Source organism: Lithobates pipiens, unplaced genomic scaffold (assembly GCF_037356315.1).
Source record: "Lithobates pipiens isolate NorthernLeopardFrog02 unplaced genomic scaffold, aLitPip1_a1.2 Scaffold_27, whole genome shotgun sequence".
Taxonomy (NCBI): Eukaryota; Metazoa; Chordata; class Amphibia; order Anura; family Ranidae; genus Lithobates; species Lithobates pipiens.
This window is the reverse complement of record NW_027507788.1, coordinates 204,507,701-204,527,972: the sequence shown is the minus strand read 5'-3', so window position 1 is coordinate 204,527,972 and position 20,272 is coordinate 204,507,701. Positions and strand designations below refer to the sequence as shown.

The following is a 20,272-nucleotide window of genomic DNA, read 5'->3' as shown; positions in this document are numbered from 1 at the left end:
CATATCGGCTTAAACTGATGAAGAAATCAGTTTTTTTTTTTCATTTGGGATATTTATTATAGCAAAAAGTACAAAATATTGTGTTTTTTTTTTCAGAATTGAAGCTTTTTTTGTTTATAGCGCAACAAATAAAAACGCATAGGTGATCAAATACCAACAAAAAGGACATCAATTTTGTTTCGGTACAACATCGCATGACCACGCAATTGTCAGTTAAAAATGACACAGTGCCATATCGCAAAAAATGGCCTGGTCAGGAAGGTGGCAAATCCTTCTGGGGCTGAAGGGGTTAATGTTTGAGATAATGGATTTTGCTGACCCTTATTTTTACAACTAAACTTCTAGTTTATGTCCTATATAAAAATTTACATGGCAGTATATTACTAAATAAAGATATATTTATTCAGTTAAATGTAGGGCTGTTACTGATTAAAATTTTCATGTTCGATTAATCAATTTTTTAAAAATCGATTAATCGACTAATTTCGATTAATTATAACGCACATACAGATCTAACTACTTTTAGCTGATCTCCTTGCATTGCAACTCTGCATTAGTCAGTGGTAAATGTGGTATACACTATAAACAATCACCTGACACTAGTTAGTTTCCACAAGCCATGACTTAACTTCACAATTCACACAAATAAGTTTTAAATTCAAACTGTAGTACTGACATAAGTAATTTTTTTTCCACAGTAGCGTGACAATCCCTCCACCTCCAGTCTAACTAATCACTCTCACCTTATGGCATGGACCCCTGTGCAAACAGGTGGTCATGCAAGCGGGTATCAAAAGGGTTAACATGGATCATAAACTTCTCTCACATCTCCTTAGATCTCAGCAAGAACGCCAGGTCATGGGTAGAAAGAAAAGATTAAGTGCTCACCGCTTAAGTATACAATTTAATTTTTGTGTTCAAACACAAACTACTCACATAAAGATGATAAAAACACAGCATGTAAAGCCGACCATCGCGTTAGATCCGTAGGGCATCAGCGGGTGACGTCACGCGTAGCTCCTCCCCTGTACGTTTTACATTCAATCAGAACTTCAAGGTCACTGGACTCCTCCCCTCTTCCCTTCGTTAGCAGAAGGAGGCAGTGACGTTGATGTCTATGACATCGGAGAGGTGAGTACCGATCAAAAGAATTTTGATCGATCAAAAAAATGAATCGATTAATTGAGGAATTAATCTTTAATTTCCACAGCCCTAGTTAAATGCATTCTTGGGTAGAGACTTCATCAAATATGGCAGTTCTGTCTAAAACTTTGAGCCAAAATAACTTTTTAAATCAATATTTTTATTGAAAATTTCACGGAACATAGGTGAAAAACATGTGGAAAGATATTCACTTAGACATGAAGTTCCTCAGTTTATGACACAGTCTTGAGGAATATTCCATAAAAAGTCTGTATATATAAGACATGTAAACCAAGGTAATAATTGTAATATAAAATATATAACTTGTTGGATCGAGAGTGAGGAGGAGCACCGCCCCCCTAGCCATTGCCCCCAACGGGGAACACGCTGCGCTTAGGAGGAGACCGGTTTCCACCATTCCTCCTTTGAGGGTTCTTATACTGTTTCATTATTAGCTAATGTCTAGTGTTAGTTTAAGTAATAGAGCGATGTTCAGGGAATATAAAGGGGGTAAAATAATATAATGTAAAATTAGGGAAAAAACTAAATTGGGAAGAAATAAAATTAGTTAGAAACAAAATTAGGAAAAAAACACAGGTTTAGGAAAAAAAACAAGTCAGATTGTTACTACCCTTGGGTAGTACCATGTGGTTTATATTTGGTTCATTTAGTTCTTATGTTTCATATTGTACCAATCAATCCATTTTCCCCATGTTTTATTGGCTTTAATATGATTGTTTTGGGTTGAGGCATATAACATTTTGTACGCTGCGTGAGTGTTAGTTGTAGTTATTACTTCTTGAAGAGTCAGATGGTCTCTCCAATGGCGCATTATCGTTAGTCGTGCACTCAAGAGAATGTGCACTACTATGGTTCTGCATTCTGGTGGGACTAACTCCACGTTGAGCCAAAACAACTTTTAAATTTGAAGAGACCTGAAAAAATGAGAAATTTGACCATATGTGTACCTGTCGTGAGTTTGAAGCCCGTATTTTTTTTGGAGAGCATCAAAGGGCCGTAAGGAGTTGTTGTGAAACAGGTCAGTAATAGTCTTAATCCCCTTGGACCGCCATCTTCCAAGGGGCACATTTGGGATGATGTCTGCTATTATTTCTAGGGGTATAGGAACGTCAATTTTGTTATCACCTGGTGACAGGGTATTACAGAGAGCTCTCCATGCCTGTAAAGAGGCCTAAATAGTTAAAGGCAGCATCTTAAGTGGAAATGGTTTCCACATGTCCACCAAAAGCATAGACGATAGTACTTTAGTAGGGCCCATTTCCTGTTCAATAGCACCCCACGGAGAGGTCTCTGTATCACAAAGCCACGTTCTAAGTTGGACAAGTACTGATGCTCTGTAATAGTCTAAAAGGATTGGGTATCCCATCCCCCCTGCATTCCTATGTTTTGCTAGTTGAGTTTTTGAGCATCTGGGTTTTTTGGATTGCCAGACATATTTGGTCAATATGGAGTCCACAAGTGTGTGGTTGAAAGAGGCAATGGCAATGTTCTAAAAACATATAAGATCTGTGGTAAGAGGAACATCTTAAATTATGCCAATCTCCCCGACCACGTAAGCTCCACTTTACATAATTGATTAGTTTCTTTAAGCAATTGGTCGGAAAGTAGGTGGTAGTTTACTTCAGCCAATTTAGTTGGGTCTGCAACCAATTGGAGGCCCAAGTAGGTTATACTGTTTTCACTCCAGGTATAGGGGAATAGTCTTTGTATGTTAGCTTGAAGGTCAGGGGGGACATTGATAGGTAAGATTAATGATTTGGAAAAATTGATTTTGTAATATGAAATTCGGCTGAAACTTTGCAAGATGGTGTGGGCATGAGATAGGGAATGTGTGGGAGAGTTCAGGAATAAAATGACATCATCAGCAAATAAATTTATCTTATGGGAAGTGTTATGAAATGAGAAGCCAATAATATCTGGGTGTGATCTCATTTTTTCTGCAAGGGGTTCTATAAGTAGATTAAAGATGGAAGGTGAGAGGGGACACCCTTGTCTTGTGCCATTTGTAATCTTGAAAGTCCGAGATAGGGTGTTTGAGGTGTATACCTGGGCAGAGGGCGATGAATAAAGGGCCAGAATAGCTGACAATATGGGTCCATTAAAACCAAATTTTTTAAGAACGTGTATCATGTACCCCCAGTGTATCCTGTCGAACGCCTTCTCCGCATCCAAGGAAAGGAGCAGAGAAGGCGTCCGACAGGATTTTGCATGTTGGATTATGTTGATAACTCTGCGAGTTGCGTCTTAAGGTTGTCTGCCTGCTGTAAAGCCTGATTGGTCAGGATTAATCAACGAGGGGAGAATGTCTAAAAGTCTGAGGGCTAGTATTTTGGCATATAGTTTGATATCCGTATTTAAGAGGGATATAGGGAGAAAATTTGGGGGGGGGGGTATCTGGAGTCTTACCGGGTTTTGGGATGGTAACAACGTACGCTTTAAGCATCTCTGGAGGGAAGGAGGAGGTCAGAATTGCTTTGGAAAAGACGTCTTGTAGTGCGAGGGATAGGGCTGTCATAAATGTCTTGTAGCAGTTATTTGGAAGACCGTCAGGGCCAGGAGATTTGCCCAAGGGTAGCTTGTGAATAGCTATTTGAATTTCTTTTTCTGATATAGGAGCATTAAGGGTTATCAGTTGTGAGTGGGAAAGAGTCCGGAGTTTTAAGTTTTGTAAAAAGGCCTGAATATCCTCATCTAATGGTTGGTATGTAGCTGGGTCATTTTCAATATTATAAAGAGAGGAGTAGTATGTGGCAAAGGTGTCGTCTATACCCCTGGGATCTAATATTTTAGTACCATCTGGTGTATTTTTGATGAAGGGGATTCTAGCATGGGCTTTGTATTCCTTCAATTTATTAGCCAGTATCTTGCCAGCTCTATTGCCGGAGGCATAGTGGTTTAGTCTTAAAGCTTTAACATATTTGTCATGATTATCCAGAAGCAGTCCCCTGAGTTCGTATCGGAGACTTGTCAACTTATCTGCCAGAGCGACTCCAGGAGTGACCTTATTTTGAGCTTCAATGGTTTTAATCTCTTGAAGCAGAGAATCTAATTTGGCAGACCTCTGCTTTTTTAGTTTAGAACTAAGTTGTAGCAGTATACCCCTCATGTACGCCTTGTGGGCACACCACAAGGTCATAGGATTGGAGACAGAATTAGTATTAATACTAAAAAAATCCTGTAATGTGTTTGTCAGGGAGGTCACATAACTGGGTACTCGGAGCAGACTTGAGTTGGCTCTCCAAACAAAGTCCCCAGTAGGGGTGTCCTTCTCCGCCACCACAACTGAAACCGGTGCATGATCTGATCAGGAGATATTGTGGATGGCGGAGGAGGATGTTGCTCTTAACAAACTTCTATCAACTATGATCATGTCTATGCGAGAATACGAGTTATGTCTAGCCGAATGGAATGAAAAGTCCCTTTCTCCTGGGTGCTGGCATCTCCAGACGTCATAGAGTTCTTCAGAGTGGAGAGTAGATTGGAGTGTGGGTAAAGGTCTCTTAGATTTGGTAGTGGTGTCAATAGAGTAGTCCGTAGTGATGTTGAAATCTCCACATAATAATAGGGCACCTTGTTTAATTTCAGCAATTTTCTTCAGCAGCCTTTTTAAAAACCTTAGCTGATGGGAGTTGGGGGCATAAAGACTGACCATCGTATAGAGTTTGTTGTTGATTTCTCCTATTACAATGACACATCGCCCATCTGGGTCTACTATAGAAGATTTGAGTGAAAAGGTCACAGAGTCACTGATTGCGAGAGCAACACCTTTATGTTTATGCACAACAGAGGCTTGAAAGACATGAGGGTACTTCTTATATTTGAGTCTATGTTGGTCTTGCAAGGTAAGATGGGATTCCTGTATACATAAAACATCGGCCTTTAATTTACTGGCTTCTCTCCAAAGAGCGGCTCTTTTGGCCGGATGATTGAGCCCATGGGCATTAAAGGAAACTACCTTTACCATTTGTGTGAATTACAGGTGAGACATAGGAGCTGACATACCTAAAGTCAGTGGTTTCATCCAGTGTCCATTGGTAGAAGTGATCCTCGAGAGAAACGTAGGAACTGTGGGCAGTTCAGCAAGGTCCATCCTAGGAAGGAGAAGGGGAGGGAATAGGGCAAAAAATATAAGAAAAAAGAAGAGGAAGGGGGAAACAAAACCAAAATAAACGTAGAAGGAAAAAAGAGAAGAGTTTAGAATCATAACTTGTTCAGTAAAAAAGAGAAGGGTTCCTCACGGGATCCCGTGGCAGAATTACTGCGCAGTATGCAACGGGGTGTGTAAACACTCAGTGGCTTGTGTGCTTGGAGAGTCGGGTATACATGTCTCTAGTAGATTCGTACAGGGGAGAATTCAGGTATTTCTCTTGGAGGAGGCAGCTTTATGTTTCCTAGAGACAACCTGCCAGGTGTTATGGACATCCAATTGAGGTGTTGGAGGTGCATGTGTCGCAGACTGATCCGGCAGGATGTCCCAAGTGCGGAGTAGTGCTAGACCCTCTTCCAATGAGTTCACTACGGTTACATGCTCATCTTTAGTTATATGCAGTTTAGCTGGATATCCCCAGCGATAAATGATGCCGTGGTTACGCAGAGCCTTGGTGATGGATAGCAAGGCCTTACGTTTCTGCATAGTATACTGGGACAAGTCCGCAAAAAGTTGAATATTTGCATAGCGTTCAGGCGGTTGTTTATTTTTGCGGTAGGCAGACATAAAACTTTCCTTGACATGATAAAAGTGTACCCGCATGAGAATATCCCTGGGGATGTTGTCTGGTAAATGCGAGGGTTTTGGGATGCGGTGTATCCGATCGATCACCAAGTCAGTCTCAGCTAAGTCTGGTAGAAAGGATTTCATCATGTCCTGGGTATATTGTAGCAGTTGCCCCGCGGTAATTGCCTCAGGGACCCCTCTAATTTTGAGGTTGTTGCGGCGTGACCTGTCTTCCAGGTCCGCGACCTTTGACCTGAGGCAAGTCACCTCATCGGCCTGTTCGTTATGGGCATCTACCAGGGAGTTATATGAAGTTTCAAATTCCCCCATTTTGTCCTCCACGTGGGTCATTCTCACACCCAGTTGCCCCATGTCAGATCTGAAACTCCTCATACAGTCCATCAAGTCTGCATGGAGGGAGCTGCGGAGGGACACAAGCATGTCCTTCAGCGTGGTGTCGGACACCGGCTGGTTGGTAGTGGGGAAGGATTGGAGCGTTTCAGCCAGCTCCCTGGTGTCGTCTAGTCCGTCATGGTCTCCGCTCACCTTGTCGCCGTCTGAGTCCGTCGTCAGCCGTGGTTTTGATTTTGCCGGGCTTCGGGACAATGGAGTGGAGATCTCCGGAGGTTCGTGCCGTGAGGGCGTCCGGGAGCTCGGGCTGGGCGTTGATGCTGCAGATCCGCTGGATGTGGGCGGTGAGGCGGCGCCGGCACCATCTTTAAGTAGGCCGCGATCCTTCTGTGGGAAAATTTTTTGAAGTTTCTGCAATTGAGAGGCTCCCTTCCTCTTTTTAGCCATGGCGAAGGAGTGAGGGGTGTCTCCTGAAGGGATGGTGAGAGGATGAGCTGGAATGCTCCCCTTAAAACGGTGCTTTCCCTGACTCTAGCACGGAGCTAACTGCCTACACGTCCATGAAGTAGCTCGGTAGCCACGCCCCCTCAACAACATTGTTTTTAACATAAAGTTACAGAAAATGAGTATCCACTATTTACTTCAATGTTTACTAAGGTGTCAATGGTGATATATCAATTATATCTATGATACAGTTACTGTATTTACAAACATACAGGGTTATAAATACCATATACTTAGTATTTGTGATGAATTCAGCTGTAATAAAAAGCATTTCATACATTTTTGCTGCAGGCAACTTACAGGCTATTGAGGAATGTGACCTTACTGGTTTATTTTAGTATTGTCATAATCCAGAATTTTCCATGAACATGCAAACATGACATTTGATATCATATTTAAATAAGATGCAATTTATATAAAACGCACAACAAAAATCAACAACGGAAGATACTCTATTTTGCCAAAAGTTTATGTTTACCTGCCCATCTTTATGAGCTTGTTGGACATTAATATGTTGGCATAATTTCAGCAGTCTCCACTCTTATGGAAAGGTTATTTACAAGCTTTTAGAGTGTGCCAGTGATAATTTGTGCTGATTCAGTCAAAATAGCACTTTTGAGGTAAGGCTACTGATGTTGTACGAGAAGCCATGGCTCCTAATTGGAATGTAACAAAATTCTTACCTAATCATTCAAGGTCTGCAAAATATCTATTCTAGCCAGATGAGGGAGCCCTCCACAAAATGCATAGTATTACAAACAACCAAGAAAAGATGGATATGGGCTCTACCTTTCCCCTGGATCGCCAAGTAGAACAAACATGTATCAAAAATGTTATTGAAGAATTTATCTCGACTGTTCTCAATAGAGTAAGATCACATACAGAATCTTTATTGACTCTTTTAAAAATCACATACAAATCACATACAAAAAGACTACAGACAAAATGGCTCCTAATTGCACTCCAATTCATCCTAAACCCTTGTACACACATTTGGAGATTCCGACGGAATGTGTCCGATCGGACCGTATTGTCGGATAATCCGACTGTGTGTGGTCTCCATTGGACTGTTTCCGTCGGAGTATCCAACGGACCAAGTTTTCCAACTTGTCTATAAAATTTTTCGACAACATGCTCCGATCAGACATACTCCGATCATGTGTAGCCTACTCCGACGGACAAAGTGCCACTCATGCTCAGATCAAATTCCTAGACCAAAGCTATTGGCTACCAGCCTGAACGTAGTCCCGTCGTAACAAAATAACGTCATCACGTTATGTACAATCGGATTTTCTGACAACTTTGTCCGTCCGTGTGTATACAACAGTTTCGAACAAAATCCGTCAGGCCGCGTACACACGGGCGGACTGTTCGCCCAACTTTGTTTGTCAAACAGTTTCGGCAAACAGTCCGCTCAAAATTAGCATGGACGGACATGGCCACACACGGCACTTTTTGAGCGGACTGTTTCAGCGAACTGTTTGCCAAACAGTTCGCTCAACTTTTGAAATGAACGGACTCGCCCACGTAAGGCGGAGGCAAATCCGCCCATTTCGAGCGCGTGTACAGGTAGGCGGGGCCCGCGAAGGAGACGTCGCGGGCTCTGCCGCCTGGAATGGACTTAAAGGGGAACCCCAACGCCGAAAAAAATCGGCGTGGGGGTTCCCCCAAAGTCCACAACAAACCCTTGTCCGAGCACGCTACCCGGCCGGCCAGGAAAGGGGGGCGAGCGAGTGCGCCCCCCCTCCTGAGCCGTACCAGGCCGCGTGCCCTCAACATGGGGGGGTGCCTTGGGGAAGGGGGGGCCGCGCGGCCCCCCCACCCCAAAGCACCTTGTCCCCATGTTGATGAGGACAAGGGCCTCTTCCCGACAACCCTGGCCGTTGGTTGTCGGGGTCTGCGGGCGGGGGGCTTATCGGAATCCGGGAGCCCCCTTTAAGTCCCCCTCTTCGGTTCTTCTGCCGGGCCACCGCGCCTTCTTATAGCTCTTTTACAGGCGGTGGCCCGGTCTTCTGTCGCCGCTGCCTTCCGTTCTTCTGTCGCCGCCTTCGGTTCTTCTGCCGGGCCACCACGCCTTCTTGTAGCTCTTTTACAGGCGGTGGCCCGGTCTTCTGTCGCCGCTGTCGCCGTCGCCGCCTTCCGTTCTTCTTCTTCTTCTTGTTCTTCTTCTTCTTCCCCAGGAGATGTTGACACGTCGCTCTCTCCGGCCGGAATGCCAGAGCCGCACTGTGCGGTCACTTATATAGTGACAATGGGGCGGTGTCACATGGTATATGTCACATGGGTTGGTCACATGGTGACCCCGCCCCCTTACGATGTCATAGTCCCCATGTGACATCAACCCATGTGACCAACCCATGTGACATATACCATGTGACACCGCCCCATTGTCACTATATAAGTGACCGCACAGCGCGGCTCTGGCATTCCGGCCGGAGAGAGCGACGTGTCAACATCTCCTGGGGAAGAAGAAGAAGAACAAGAAGAAGAAGAAGAACGAACGGAAGGCGGCGATGGCGACAGCGGCGACAGAAGACCGGGCCACCGCCTGTAAAAGAGCTACAAGAAGGCGCGGTAGCCCGGCAGAAGAACCGAAGGCGGCGACAGAAGAACGGAAGGCAGCGGCGACAGAAGACCGGGCCACCGCCTGTAAAAGAGCTATAAGAAGGCGCGGTGGCCCGGCAGAAGAACTGAAGAGGGGGACAAGACCCCCGAAGTCGGGAGAAGAGGCCGGCGGCGGGGAGGAAGAAAGCCGGGCTCCTCCGCTAGTAAAAGAGCTACACGAAGATAGCGGAGGAGTCCGGCGAGAAGACCCCCGAAGACGGAAGACCCCCGGAGCTGTGCAATAAAATATTTTTTCTCTGTGTTGTGTTTTTTTTTGTACTTTATTTCACAGGTGAATGGGTAGGGGTACATTGTACCCCATACTCATTCACATAGGGTGGGGGGCCGGTATCCGGGGGCCCCCTTCTTAAAGGGGGCTCCCGGATTCCGATAAGCCCCCCGCCCGCAGACCCCGACAACCAACGGCCAGGGTTGTCGGGAAGAGGCCCTTGTCCTCATCAACATGGGGACAAGGTGCTTTGGGGTGGGGGGGCCGCGCGGCCCCCCCTTCCCCAAGGCACCCCCCCATGTTGAGGGCACGCGGCCTGGTACGGCTCAGGAGGGGGGGCGCGCTCGCTCGCCCCCCTTTCCTGGCCGGCCGGGTAGCGTGCTCGGACAAGGGTTTGTTGTGGACTTTGGGGGAACCCCCACGACGATTTTTTTCGGCGTTGGGGTTCCCCTTTAAGCCCATTCCAGGCGGCGGAGCCCGCGACGTCTCCGTCGCGGGCCCCGCCTACCTTCACACGCGCTCGAAATGAGCAGACTTTCCTCCGAGCGGGAACAGTTTGCTCATTTCGAAAGTAGCCTACACACGGGCGGACTGTTCGCTCAAACACAGTTTCAGCGGACAGTTTTTCGGAATTTCCGAAAGACTTTGTCCGTCAAACTGTCCGCTGAAACTGTCCGCTGAAAGCCCACACACGAGCGGACTGTCCGCCCAAACACTGTTCAGCGGACAAGGTTGGGCGAACAGTCCGCCCGTGTGTACGCGGCCTCAGACAAAATCCGTCGGACAAAATCCGTCGGACAAAATCCAACGGATTTGGTTGTCAGAATATCCGACCGTGTGTACAAGGGCTAAAGGTGTTCAATGAGGTTGAAGTCTGGGCCCTTTACAGGCCACTTTACTTTCTCCACACTAAACACAACAAACAATGTTTTTATGGATCTGGCTTTGTGCACAGGGGTGCAGTCATGCTGAAACAGAAAGCTGTCTTCCCAAAACTGTTGATACCTGATTGGGAGCACATTAATTGTCTAAAAATGCTTTCCCCCCTTCTATGGAAACACTTAAACTCAATAATTTGGATGGAAGTCTGCATACTTTTAACCATATACTGTGCCTATCAAAATCACAGTGTGTTTTTAAAGAGGCAAATCAAGTCCTTGTTTTACAAATGGATATGTTGCAACAATATTAGTAACAATAATTATTTGAAATTATACTTGTGACAAAGTTCTAAAAAAGGATCCGAATAATTATTAATTCAAGATTCTGATTAATCACTATAGGCAAGCGTTAACTGCAGTTTTGCATTTGCAGATATGTCCTATGAGAAAGAGTGGCATTAAATCACACTTCACTGATTGTTTGACTGCTTCAAATGCTGTAGCTTTGGCACTTTGATATTTCAGATGCTACAGGAGATGTACAGAGGTTAATAGGCAAAATGCCAACTTCAAACTTGTCAGAAGGAAGGGCAGAGACCAAAAAAGATTGCAAGTTTACAGTGTGTTCTTACTTCTCGGGTAAAATATATCTCAGGGACAAGTAAAGCAGGCTACCAGCAATCATTATAAGCACTTAAATATTTTTGATTGAATTCCCTTTTTAGAAAAGGTTAAATATGACATTTTGTTTCAATTTAATTTATGCAGCACAACTTACAACAATCTAATGGAGGAGGCATCTAAGATGGAGAAGATAAAGTTCAGATATATTGTACAAATTTACGGAATTTGCATTGATCCACTTGGAATCGTGATGGAGTTTATGGAAAATGGATCCCTTGAGAAGCTCATCCCGACACACACCCTCAGCTGGCAGCTCAAATTTCGTTTCATCCATGAAATAGCGCTAGGGATGAACTTCCTACATATAATGAATCCACCATTACTCCATTTGGATCTAAAGCCTGGAAACATTCTTTTGGATGAACATTTACATGTTAAGGTGGGTTATTGTCTAAAGCTGATTTTGTTTTTTCTTTAGGATTTAAATAAACAAAATGCATACACTGTAGACATATCTTCTAAATATGTGGCAACATTTTGTAAATTACTATATATTGTACATCACAAAAGAATCATGATGGTGTTTTAGTTTTTTTGAAGATGGTATTGGAGATTAAAGCGGGATTCCGCTGCCGTTTTTTTTTTTTTTTTTTACCTGTGTCACTGGTGGGCGAATCCTACGGTGTCTTTGCAGTCACGATCGGCGTCTTTTTAACCCCCGGCGTGACGATTTCATTGCTAAGGAAAACTTTTAAAAAAGCAGTCCAGTGGTTTCCATTTTCACTGTGGGCTTTTGAAGCCCACAGGCATTTACTTCCTGGATGCGATGACGCTGAGCTCCCAGCATCCACCGCTCCATCTCGCACATGCTCATTGAGTGTCCTCTTTGTTTTCCTTCCTCTTGCCTCGTGTGCTATAGTGGTAATGGCAGATAGAGCTGCCTGCCCACTTTCAAAATGACAATTTCGGACACGCCCTCGTCACGTGACCGGCGTCCTCCTTCCGAAATCTCACGAGATTTCGGCATGACTGTGTCCCCTACTGATTCCTGGGAAATAGCTAAAAAAGTTCCCAGGGACCATTGCGAAGCCGATAAACACACCTACTCCCACGGGAGGAGAGCCCGGAAGTCGGCATAAACATTAAAAATAAAAGGTAAATACTGCATATTATTTTATTTCAATGGTCATAACTGCATCTATGTTCCAAAGCCATTTGAATAAGATGAACTTGCAATTTTCTGTACAAAACCGCTTTAAAGTTCTATCTCTATCTGCAGCTCAAACATTCCTCAACTATACTCATACTAACTTCAATGCACTGACTTTATACCAACTAAAAAATGTTGTGGAGTGCTCAAAAACATTAATAATGTGCTCAGTGAATTTCATGCATGAGTATTCTGAAAAGAACCCTCCCTATTAGATTGCAAACTCTTATGAGCAGGGACCTCCTAACCCTCTTGTCTTGAATTATATTGTAGCTATTCTGTTTCCCTTTATATTATAAAGTGCTGAGCAAACTTGTGGCACTATATAAATCCTGTATTATAATAATAATACTAACCAATAAATATATAACTGAAGAAATGCAAGCATTCCCTGAGTAAATAATACCTTTCTGAATGCTAGTAAATGCATTATGGGGAACCACTGACATTTTTGACCCATCATCATTACTCTATGTGACAATTTTAAAGAGGAACTAAACCCTTCTGTTCTTCTATACCCCAAGGACAGTGCCATCTTAGCCTCTGTTAAGATATACAATTGCCTGACCAGCTATGGCATCAGCCATTTGAAGTCTTCAAAGATAGAAGGATAGGTAGCACAAATGCACTTGCAGCTGTGATCACCCGAGGCATGCCTTGAATGTAGGATAAACTAGCATAAGCTAGAAGGCATAATGTAAATGAAAACACTGCATAACACCACATTGGTATATTTGTTTAAATATTTATTAACATTTATTGAACATTTCTGGATTGAGCTTTTGTGCAAACAGTTACATGGGTGTATTTGTTTCTTCTTTAAATGGATATTTAAAATCCCCCTAATATCCTTCTATATAGCAAAAATGCAGAGAAATACATTTGTAGAATACAACTTACAATGTGTTTTCCTTGTTTCCAAAGACTTTGCCTTGTTACTATTCCTTCTTTTCCTTCCTAGGAATGACATTGAGGTGGATTATATTGACAGATAATACGCTTGCATTTTTTTAAAGTTTACATGTGCATGTTAGTCCCCCAGGCTACAGCAGTGACGTATGATTTCAGCCGTACTCATATCTCCTGTCATAGAGAAGAAAACATTTATTGTACTGTAAGGGATACAATGACCCACAAAGCTTTGCTCTGTATTATGTTGCACATATTTATGAGGGTAGAACCATGCTTTAGATGATTTGTATTGTAAAATTAAATTAGGATTTGTTATTTCTGCTTTTTGATCATAAGCTCTAGTGCATGTTTAAATACATGTAATCATTACTATTAGAGGTGCACCAAAATTTCGGCCGCCGAAAATGATCGACCTAAACCGAAAGGTCACTGAGATCCCCTTCACTGTGATCTCCATGTTTCATGGAGCTGAATCACCCGGCCGCAGTAACAATCCCACCTCCTGTGATAGACAGCACACTGATCCAATGGTGGGACATTGAATTAGCGTGATGTGATTAAAGGAGGTGGGACATTTTTACTGCGTCCCGGGCAATTCAAATCCAGCTCTGTGACACACGAAGATCGCTGCTGATGTGGGCACAGGCAGGCTGCATACGATGGGCACTGGTAAAGCTTCTGGGCACTGGCAAGCTGCATATGATGGGCACTGATGGGGCTGCTGGGCACTGGCAAGCTGCATATGATGGGCACTGGAAGGCTGTAAATGATGGGCAATGGTGAGGCTGCTGGGCACTGGCATGATGCATATGATAGGTACTGGCAGGCTGCATATGACGGGCACTAGTGGGGCTGCTGGGCACTGCCAGGCGGCATATGACAGGCACTGGTGAGGCTTCTGGGCACTGGCAGGCTGCATATGATGGGCACTGGTGAGGCTGCTGGGCACTGGCAGGCTGCATATGACGGGCACTGCTGGGGCTGCTGGGCACTGGCAGGTTGCATATGACAGGCACTGGTAAGGCTGCTGGGCACTGGCAGGCTGCATATGATGGTACTGGTGAGGCTGCTGGGCACTGACAGGCTGCATATGACAGGCACTGGTGAGGCTGTATACGATGGGCACTGGTAGGCTGCTAGGCACAGGCAGCCTGCATATGATGGGCACTGATCTGGCTACTGGGCCCAGGCACTAGTGAGGCTTCTGGGCACAGGCAGGCTGCATCTGACGGGCAATGGTGAGGCTCCATGTGATGGCACTGGTGAAGCCACATTAATCTCTTATATCATGTCTGCTAGAGGTGCACCGAATGGAAATTTTGCTAATACTATTTGCAGTGTATTTAAGTTTAAGTAAGAGATTGCAGACATGATACAAGAGATGGTTAGAGACTGCAGACTGCATTTTTCTTGACCTTTCTTGCACTAAAGGTGACAATAATGGCCAACAATAAATTCAAATAAATTTAATCTGATGATATTAATTAAAAAAGTTGAATAAAATACAATATCTAAAACTATAAATATTTTTTCAAAACTGTCATTTTCGGTGCGGTTTTGGTTTTCGGCCTAGTGCATCCTTCATTTTCAGTTTCAATTTTGGCGCCAAAATTTCCATTCGGTGCACCCCTAATTACTATATAGTTATTAGAGGGGCTTTTTTGCATACCTTCATGCTTTTATAGATAAAAAAGTACAAAGGGCAATGTTGGGATATAACATACAATAACCCAAGCAACCAATTAATATTTTTTCTCATGTCATAGTTACATAGTTACATAGTAGGTGAGGTTGAAAAAAGACACAAGTCCATCAAGTTCAACCTATATGTGTGATTATATGTCAGTATTACATTGTATATCCCTGTATGTTGTGGTTGTTCAGGTGCTTATCTGATAGCTGAGACCACTGCCTGTGGAAGGGAATTCCACATCCTTGCCGCTCTTACAGTAAAGAACCCTCTACGTAGTTTAAGGTTAAACCTCTTTTCTTCTAATTTTAATGAGTGGCCACGAGTCTTGTTAAACTCCCTTCTTTTTTCTCCCTATTGTGGAGTTACCAGTATGGTATTTGTATATTGAAACCATATCCCCTCTCAAGCGTCTCTTCTCCAGAGAGAATAAGTTCAGTGCTCACAACCAGTGGCGGAACTACCGCCATAGCAACACATGCGGGCGCTATGGGGCCCGCAGTCAAGTGGGGCCCGGTGAGGATAGGCTCCGTGGCTCCGCGGGAGATAGCGGGTGAGAGCGGGCTGTCCGCGGGTGGTCCGCGGGCGGCCCGCGGCTCCGCGGGTGGTCCGCGGGCGGCCGCGGGTGGTCCGCGGGTGGTCCGCGGGCGGCCGCGGGTGGTCCGCGGGCGGCCGCGGGTGGTCCGCGGGTGGTCCGCGGGCGGCCGCGGGTGGTCCGCGGCTCCGCGGGTGGTCCGCGGGCGGCCCTCGGGTGGTCAGCGGCTCCGCGGGTGGTCCGCGAGCGGCTCCGCGGGTGATAGTGGGACTGGGAGGCAGATGAGAGTGGGCATGAGTGGGCTGGCCAATCAGGGAGCTGACGGGCGGGGGAGCATAGAGATGACATCATCTCTCGCTGCCCTCTCATCCCTGTAGTGCAGTTCCCCCTCACTGTGCAGGCAGCCAGGAAGCAGAGAGATGACATTATCTCTCTGCTGCCTGACTGATAATCTGCTGCCTAACTCTGTGACACAGCAGGAAAGTGGCAGAGCAAGTGACAATCCATAATGTGTGGCAGGCGACGTGGCAAGTGACAACCCGGGACGTGGCAAGTGACAATCCGTAACGTGTGGCAGGTGACATGGCAAGTGACAATCCATAATGTGTGGCAGGCGACGTGGCAAGTGACAACCCGGGACGTGGCAAGTGACAATCCGTAACGTGTGGCAGGTGACATGGCAAGTGACAACCTGGATGTGGCAAGTGACAATCCGTAACATGTGGCAGGTGATGTGGCAAGTGAAAATCCATGACATGGCAAATGACAATCCATAATGTGTGGCAGGCAACGTGGCAAGTGACAACCAGGGACGTGGCAAGTGACAATCCGTAACGTGTGGCAGGTGACATGGCAAGGGACAACCTGGATGTGGCAAGTGACAATCCGTAACATGTGGCAGGTGACGTGGCAAGTGAAAATCCGTGACATGACAAGTGACAATCCGTAATGTGTGGCAGGTGGCGTGGCAAGTGACAACCCGGGACGTGCAAGTGACAATCCATAATGTGTGGCAAGTGACAATCTAGGATGTGGTAAGTGACAATCTGTAATGTGTGGCAATCTAGGACGTGGCAAGTGACAATCCGTAATGTGTGGCAGGTGACGTGGCAAGTGACAACCTGGATGTGGCAAGTGACAATCCGTAACATGTGGCAGGTGACGTGGCAAGTGAAAATCCGTGACAAGACAAGTGACAATCCGTAATGTGTGGCAGGTGACATGGCAAGTGACAATCCGTAATGTGTGGCAGGTGACGTGGCAAGTGACAACCCGAGACATGGCAAGTGACAATCTAGGACATGGCAAGTGACAATCCGTAATGTGTGGCAGGTAACGTGGCAAGTGACAATCCGGGACGTGGCAAGTGGACAATCCGCAACATGTGGCAGGTGACATTCTGCAAAGTGTGACAAGTGACAATCTGCATCTGGTGGCAGGCGACGTGGCAAGTGGACAATCCGCAATGTGTAGCAGGTGATGTGACAAGTGACAATCCTTAATGTGTGGCAAGTGACAATCCAGGACGTGGCAAGTGACAATCCATAATGTGTGGCAAGTGACGTGGCAAGTGACAATCCAGGACGTGGCAAGTGACAATCCATAATGTGTGGCAAGTGACGTGGCAAGTGACAATCCAGGACGTGGCAAGTGACAATCCATAATGTGTGGCAAGTGACAATCCAGGATGTGGCAAGTGACAATCCATAATGTGTGGCAGGTGACTTGGCAAGTGACAATCTGGGATGTGGCAAGTGGACAATCCGCAACATGTGGTAGGTGACATTCCGCAACGTTTGACAAGTTACAATCTGCATCTGGTGGCAGGCGATGATGGCAAGTGACACGCTCAGGGATCCCACTGATTTTGCATTATGGTGAGTTGAACTATTTCATTTTATATAACAGAACAGAAATTGGTTAAAAGGCCTGGAGGTCAGCAATGTGTTCCCTTCAGGGGCTGCATACAGTATACTGCATACTTTGTTGTTCAAAATTTATATAAGCTGTTGCCTGGGTACTGTGCCACATGGGTGTGGTAGTCTGTTGTTTAATAGCATTAGTTCATTTTTTTTTGGTGGGGGGGGGGGCCCATACAACATTTTGCTATGGGGCCCTGTGATCTCTAGTTACGCCCCTGCTCGCAACCTTTCCTCATAACTAATATCCTACAGACCCTTTATTAACTTTGTTGCCCTTCTTTGTACTCGCTCCATTTCCAGTACATCCTTCATGAGGACTGGTGCCCAGAACTAGACAGCATACTCAGAGTCTTGTAGAGTGGGAGAATTATCCATTTATCTCTGGAATTAATCCCCTTTTTAATGCATGCCAATATTCTGTTTGCTTTGTTAGCAGCCGCTTGGCATTGCATGCCACTGCTGAGCCTATCATCTACTATGATCCCCAGGTCCTTTTGCATCCTAGATTCCCCCAGAGACTCTCCACTGTGTTTATAGATTGCATTCAAGTTTTTGCCACCCAAATGCATTATTTTAAATTTTTCTTCATTGAACCTCGTTTGCAATGTAGTTTCCCACCCCATTCATTTGTTCATATCTTTTTGCAAGGTTTCTACATCCTGCGGAGAAGTTATTGCCCTGCTTAGCTTAGTATCGTCTGCAAATACAGAGATTGAACTATTTACCCCATCCTCCAGGACGTTTATGAACAAAACAAACAGGACTGGTCCCAGCACAGAACCCTGGGGGACCCCACTATCCACCCCTGACCATTCCGAATATTCCCTACATATCATCACCTTCTGAACCCGCCCTTGTAGCCAGTTTTAAATCTATGTACTCGCCCTATGGTCCATGCCAATGGACCTTATTATGTACAGTAAGCGTTTATGGGGAACTGTGTCAAATTCTTTTGCAAAATCCAGATATGCCACATCTATGGGCCGTCCTGTATCTAGATGGCAACTCACCTCCTCATAGAAGGTTAATAGATTGATTTGACAAGAACAATTCTTTATGAATCCATGCTGATTACTGCTAATGATACCGTTCTCATAACTAAAATCTTGTATATAGTGCCTTATCATCGCCTCCGAGAGTTTACATACTATTGATGTTAGGGTAACTGGTCTGTAATTCCCAGGGATGTATTTTGGGCCCTTTTTAAATATTGGTGTTACATTGGCTTTTCTCCAATCAGCTAGTACCATTCCAGTCAGTAGACTATCAGTAAAAATTGGGAACAAAGGTTGGCAATTACTTAACTGAGTTCCCTAAGTACCCTCGGGTGCAAGCCACCTGGTCCCGGTGATATATTAATGTTAAGTTTCCCAAGTCTAATTTTAATTATGTCCTCTGATGACCATGGAGGTGTTTCCTCTGATGTGTCATGAGGATAAACACTGCAGTTTTGGTTACTGAAGCCCCCCGATTCCCTCGTGAAGACTGAGGAGAAGAATAAATTCAATACCTTCGCTATCTCCCCATCCTTTGTAATCAGATGTCCTTCCTCTTTCTTTATGGGGCCAATATGGTTTGTCATCCCTTTTTTACGGTTTACATACTTAAATCATTTCTTAAGATTTTGCTCTCCTCCGCTATGTGTCTTTCATGTTCTATCTTAGCCATCCTTATTGCACCCTTACATTTCTTGTTGCATTCTTTATAAAGTCTGAATGCTTATTATGATCCCTCAACCTTGTTTTTTGAAGGCCTTCTCCTTTTGCTTTTATATGCATTTTTACATTTAAGTTAAGCCATCCAGGACTTTTGTTCGCTCTTTAAATTTATCACCCAATGGGATGCATTGGCTAATGCCCTTATTTAATATGCTCTTAAAGCAAAACCATTTCTCCTCCATGTTCTTTGTTGCTAAGATTTTATCCCAATGTATGCCTTTTAGCAAGGTTCGTAGTTTAGGGAAGTTGGCTCTTTTGAAATTGAGTGTCTTTGTATTCCCTTTATGTTTCCTATTTGTGTGATTTATACTGAAGCCATCTGATCGATGTTACCTAAATTGCCCCGTATTTCCACATCTGTGATCAGGTCTGTATTGTTGGTAAACAGTAGATCCAGTAACGCTTTATTTCTAGTTGGTGCGTCTATCATCTGACCCATAAAATTGTCCTGCAGGACATTTAGGAACTGTCAAGCCTTAGATGAATGTGCAGTTCCCTCTGCCCAGTCTGTCTGGATAGTTAAAATCCCCCATTATGATAACCCTTCCCATCCTTGCTACTAATCCAAATTGTCATAGGAGATCTGTCTCCAATTCCTCCCTCAGGTTAGGGGGCCTATAGCATACTCCCAGTATTATTTTCCCCTTAGCTTCATCCCCTCAGATTTCTGAAATATCAATACTAATAGTTTGCTGTATTGGTTACCGCTAGGGAAGGGCTTTATGTTCGGGTCGAACATTGGCTGTTCGCCTGTTCACTGAATAGTGAACAGTTTGGGGGGTTTGCAGCAAATTCGAAAGCCGGGGGAACACCCTTTAAAAATCTATGGGAGAAATCAAAAGTGATCATTTTAAAGGTTAATATGCAAGTTATTGTCATAAAAAGTGTTTGGGTACCTGGATCCTGCCCCAGGGGACTTGTATCAATGCAAAAAGTTTTAAAAACGGCCGTTTTTTGGGAGCAGTGATTTTAATAATGCTTAAAGGGAAACAATAAAAGTGTAATATTCCTTTAAATTTCGTACCTGGGGGTGTCTATAGTATGCCTACAAAGTGGCGCATGGTTCCCATGTTTAGAACAGTCTGACAGGTACAAAACCTAAAGGGATATTACACTTTTATTGTTTCACTTTAAGCATTAATAAAATCACTGCTTCCGAAAAAACTGCAGTTTTTGAAATTTCTTTTTGCATTGATACATGTTCCCTTGGGCAG

General features: G+C 44.6%; 1 protein-coding gene across 1 annotated transcript in view; it reads left to right on the top strand.

The window, feature by feature from the left end:
• ANKK1 (ankyrin repeat and kinase domain containing 1) overlaps window positions 1-20,272 on the top strand; it is a 168,616-nt gene that overhangs the window by 77,801 nt on the left and 70,543 nt on the right. Inside the window, exon 2 of the mRNA XM_077458132.1 lies at window positions 11,216-11,510. Coding sequence (XP_077314258.1) covers window positions 11,216-11,510 — 295 coding nt within the window. The remainder of the gene's footprint in view (window positions 1-11,215; window positions 11,511-20,272) is intronic.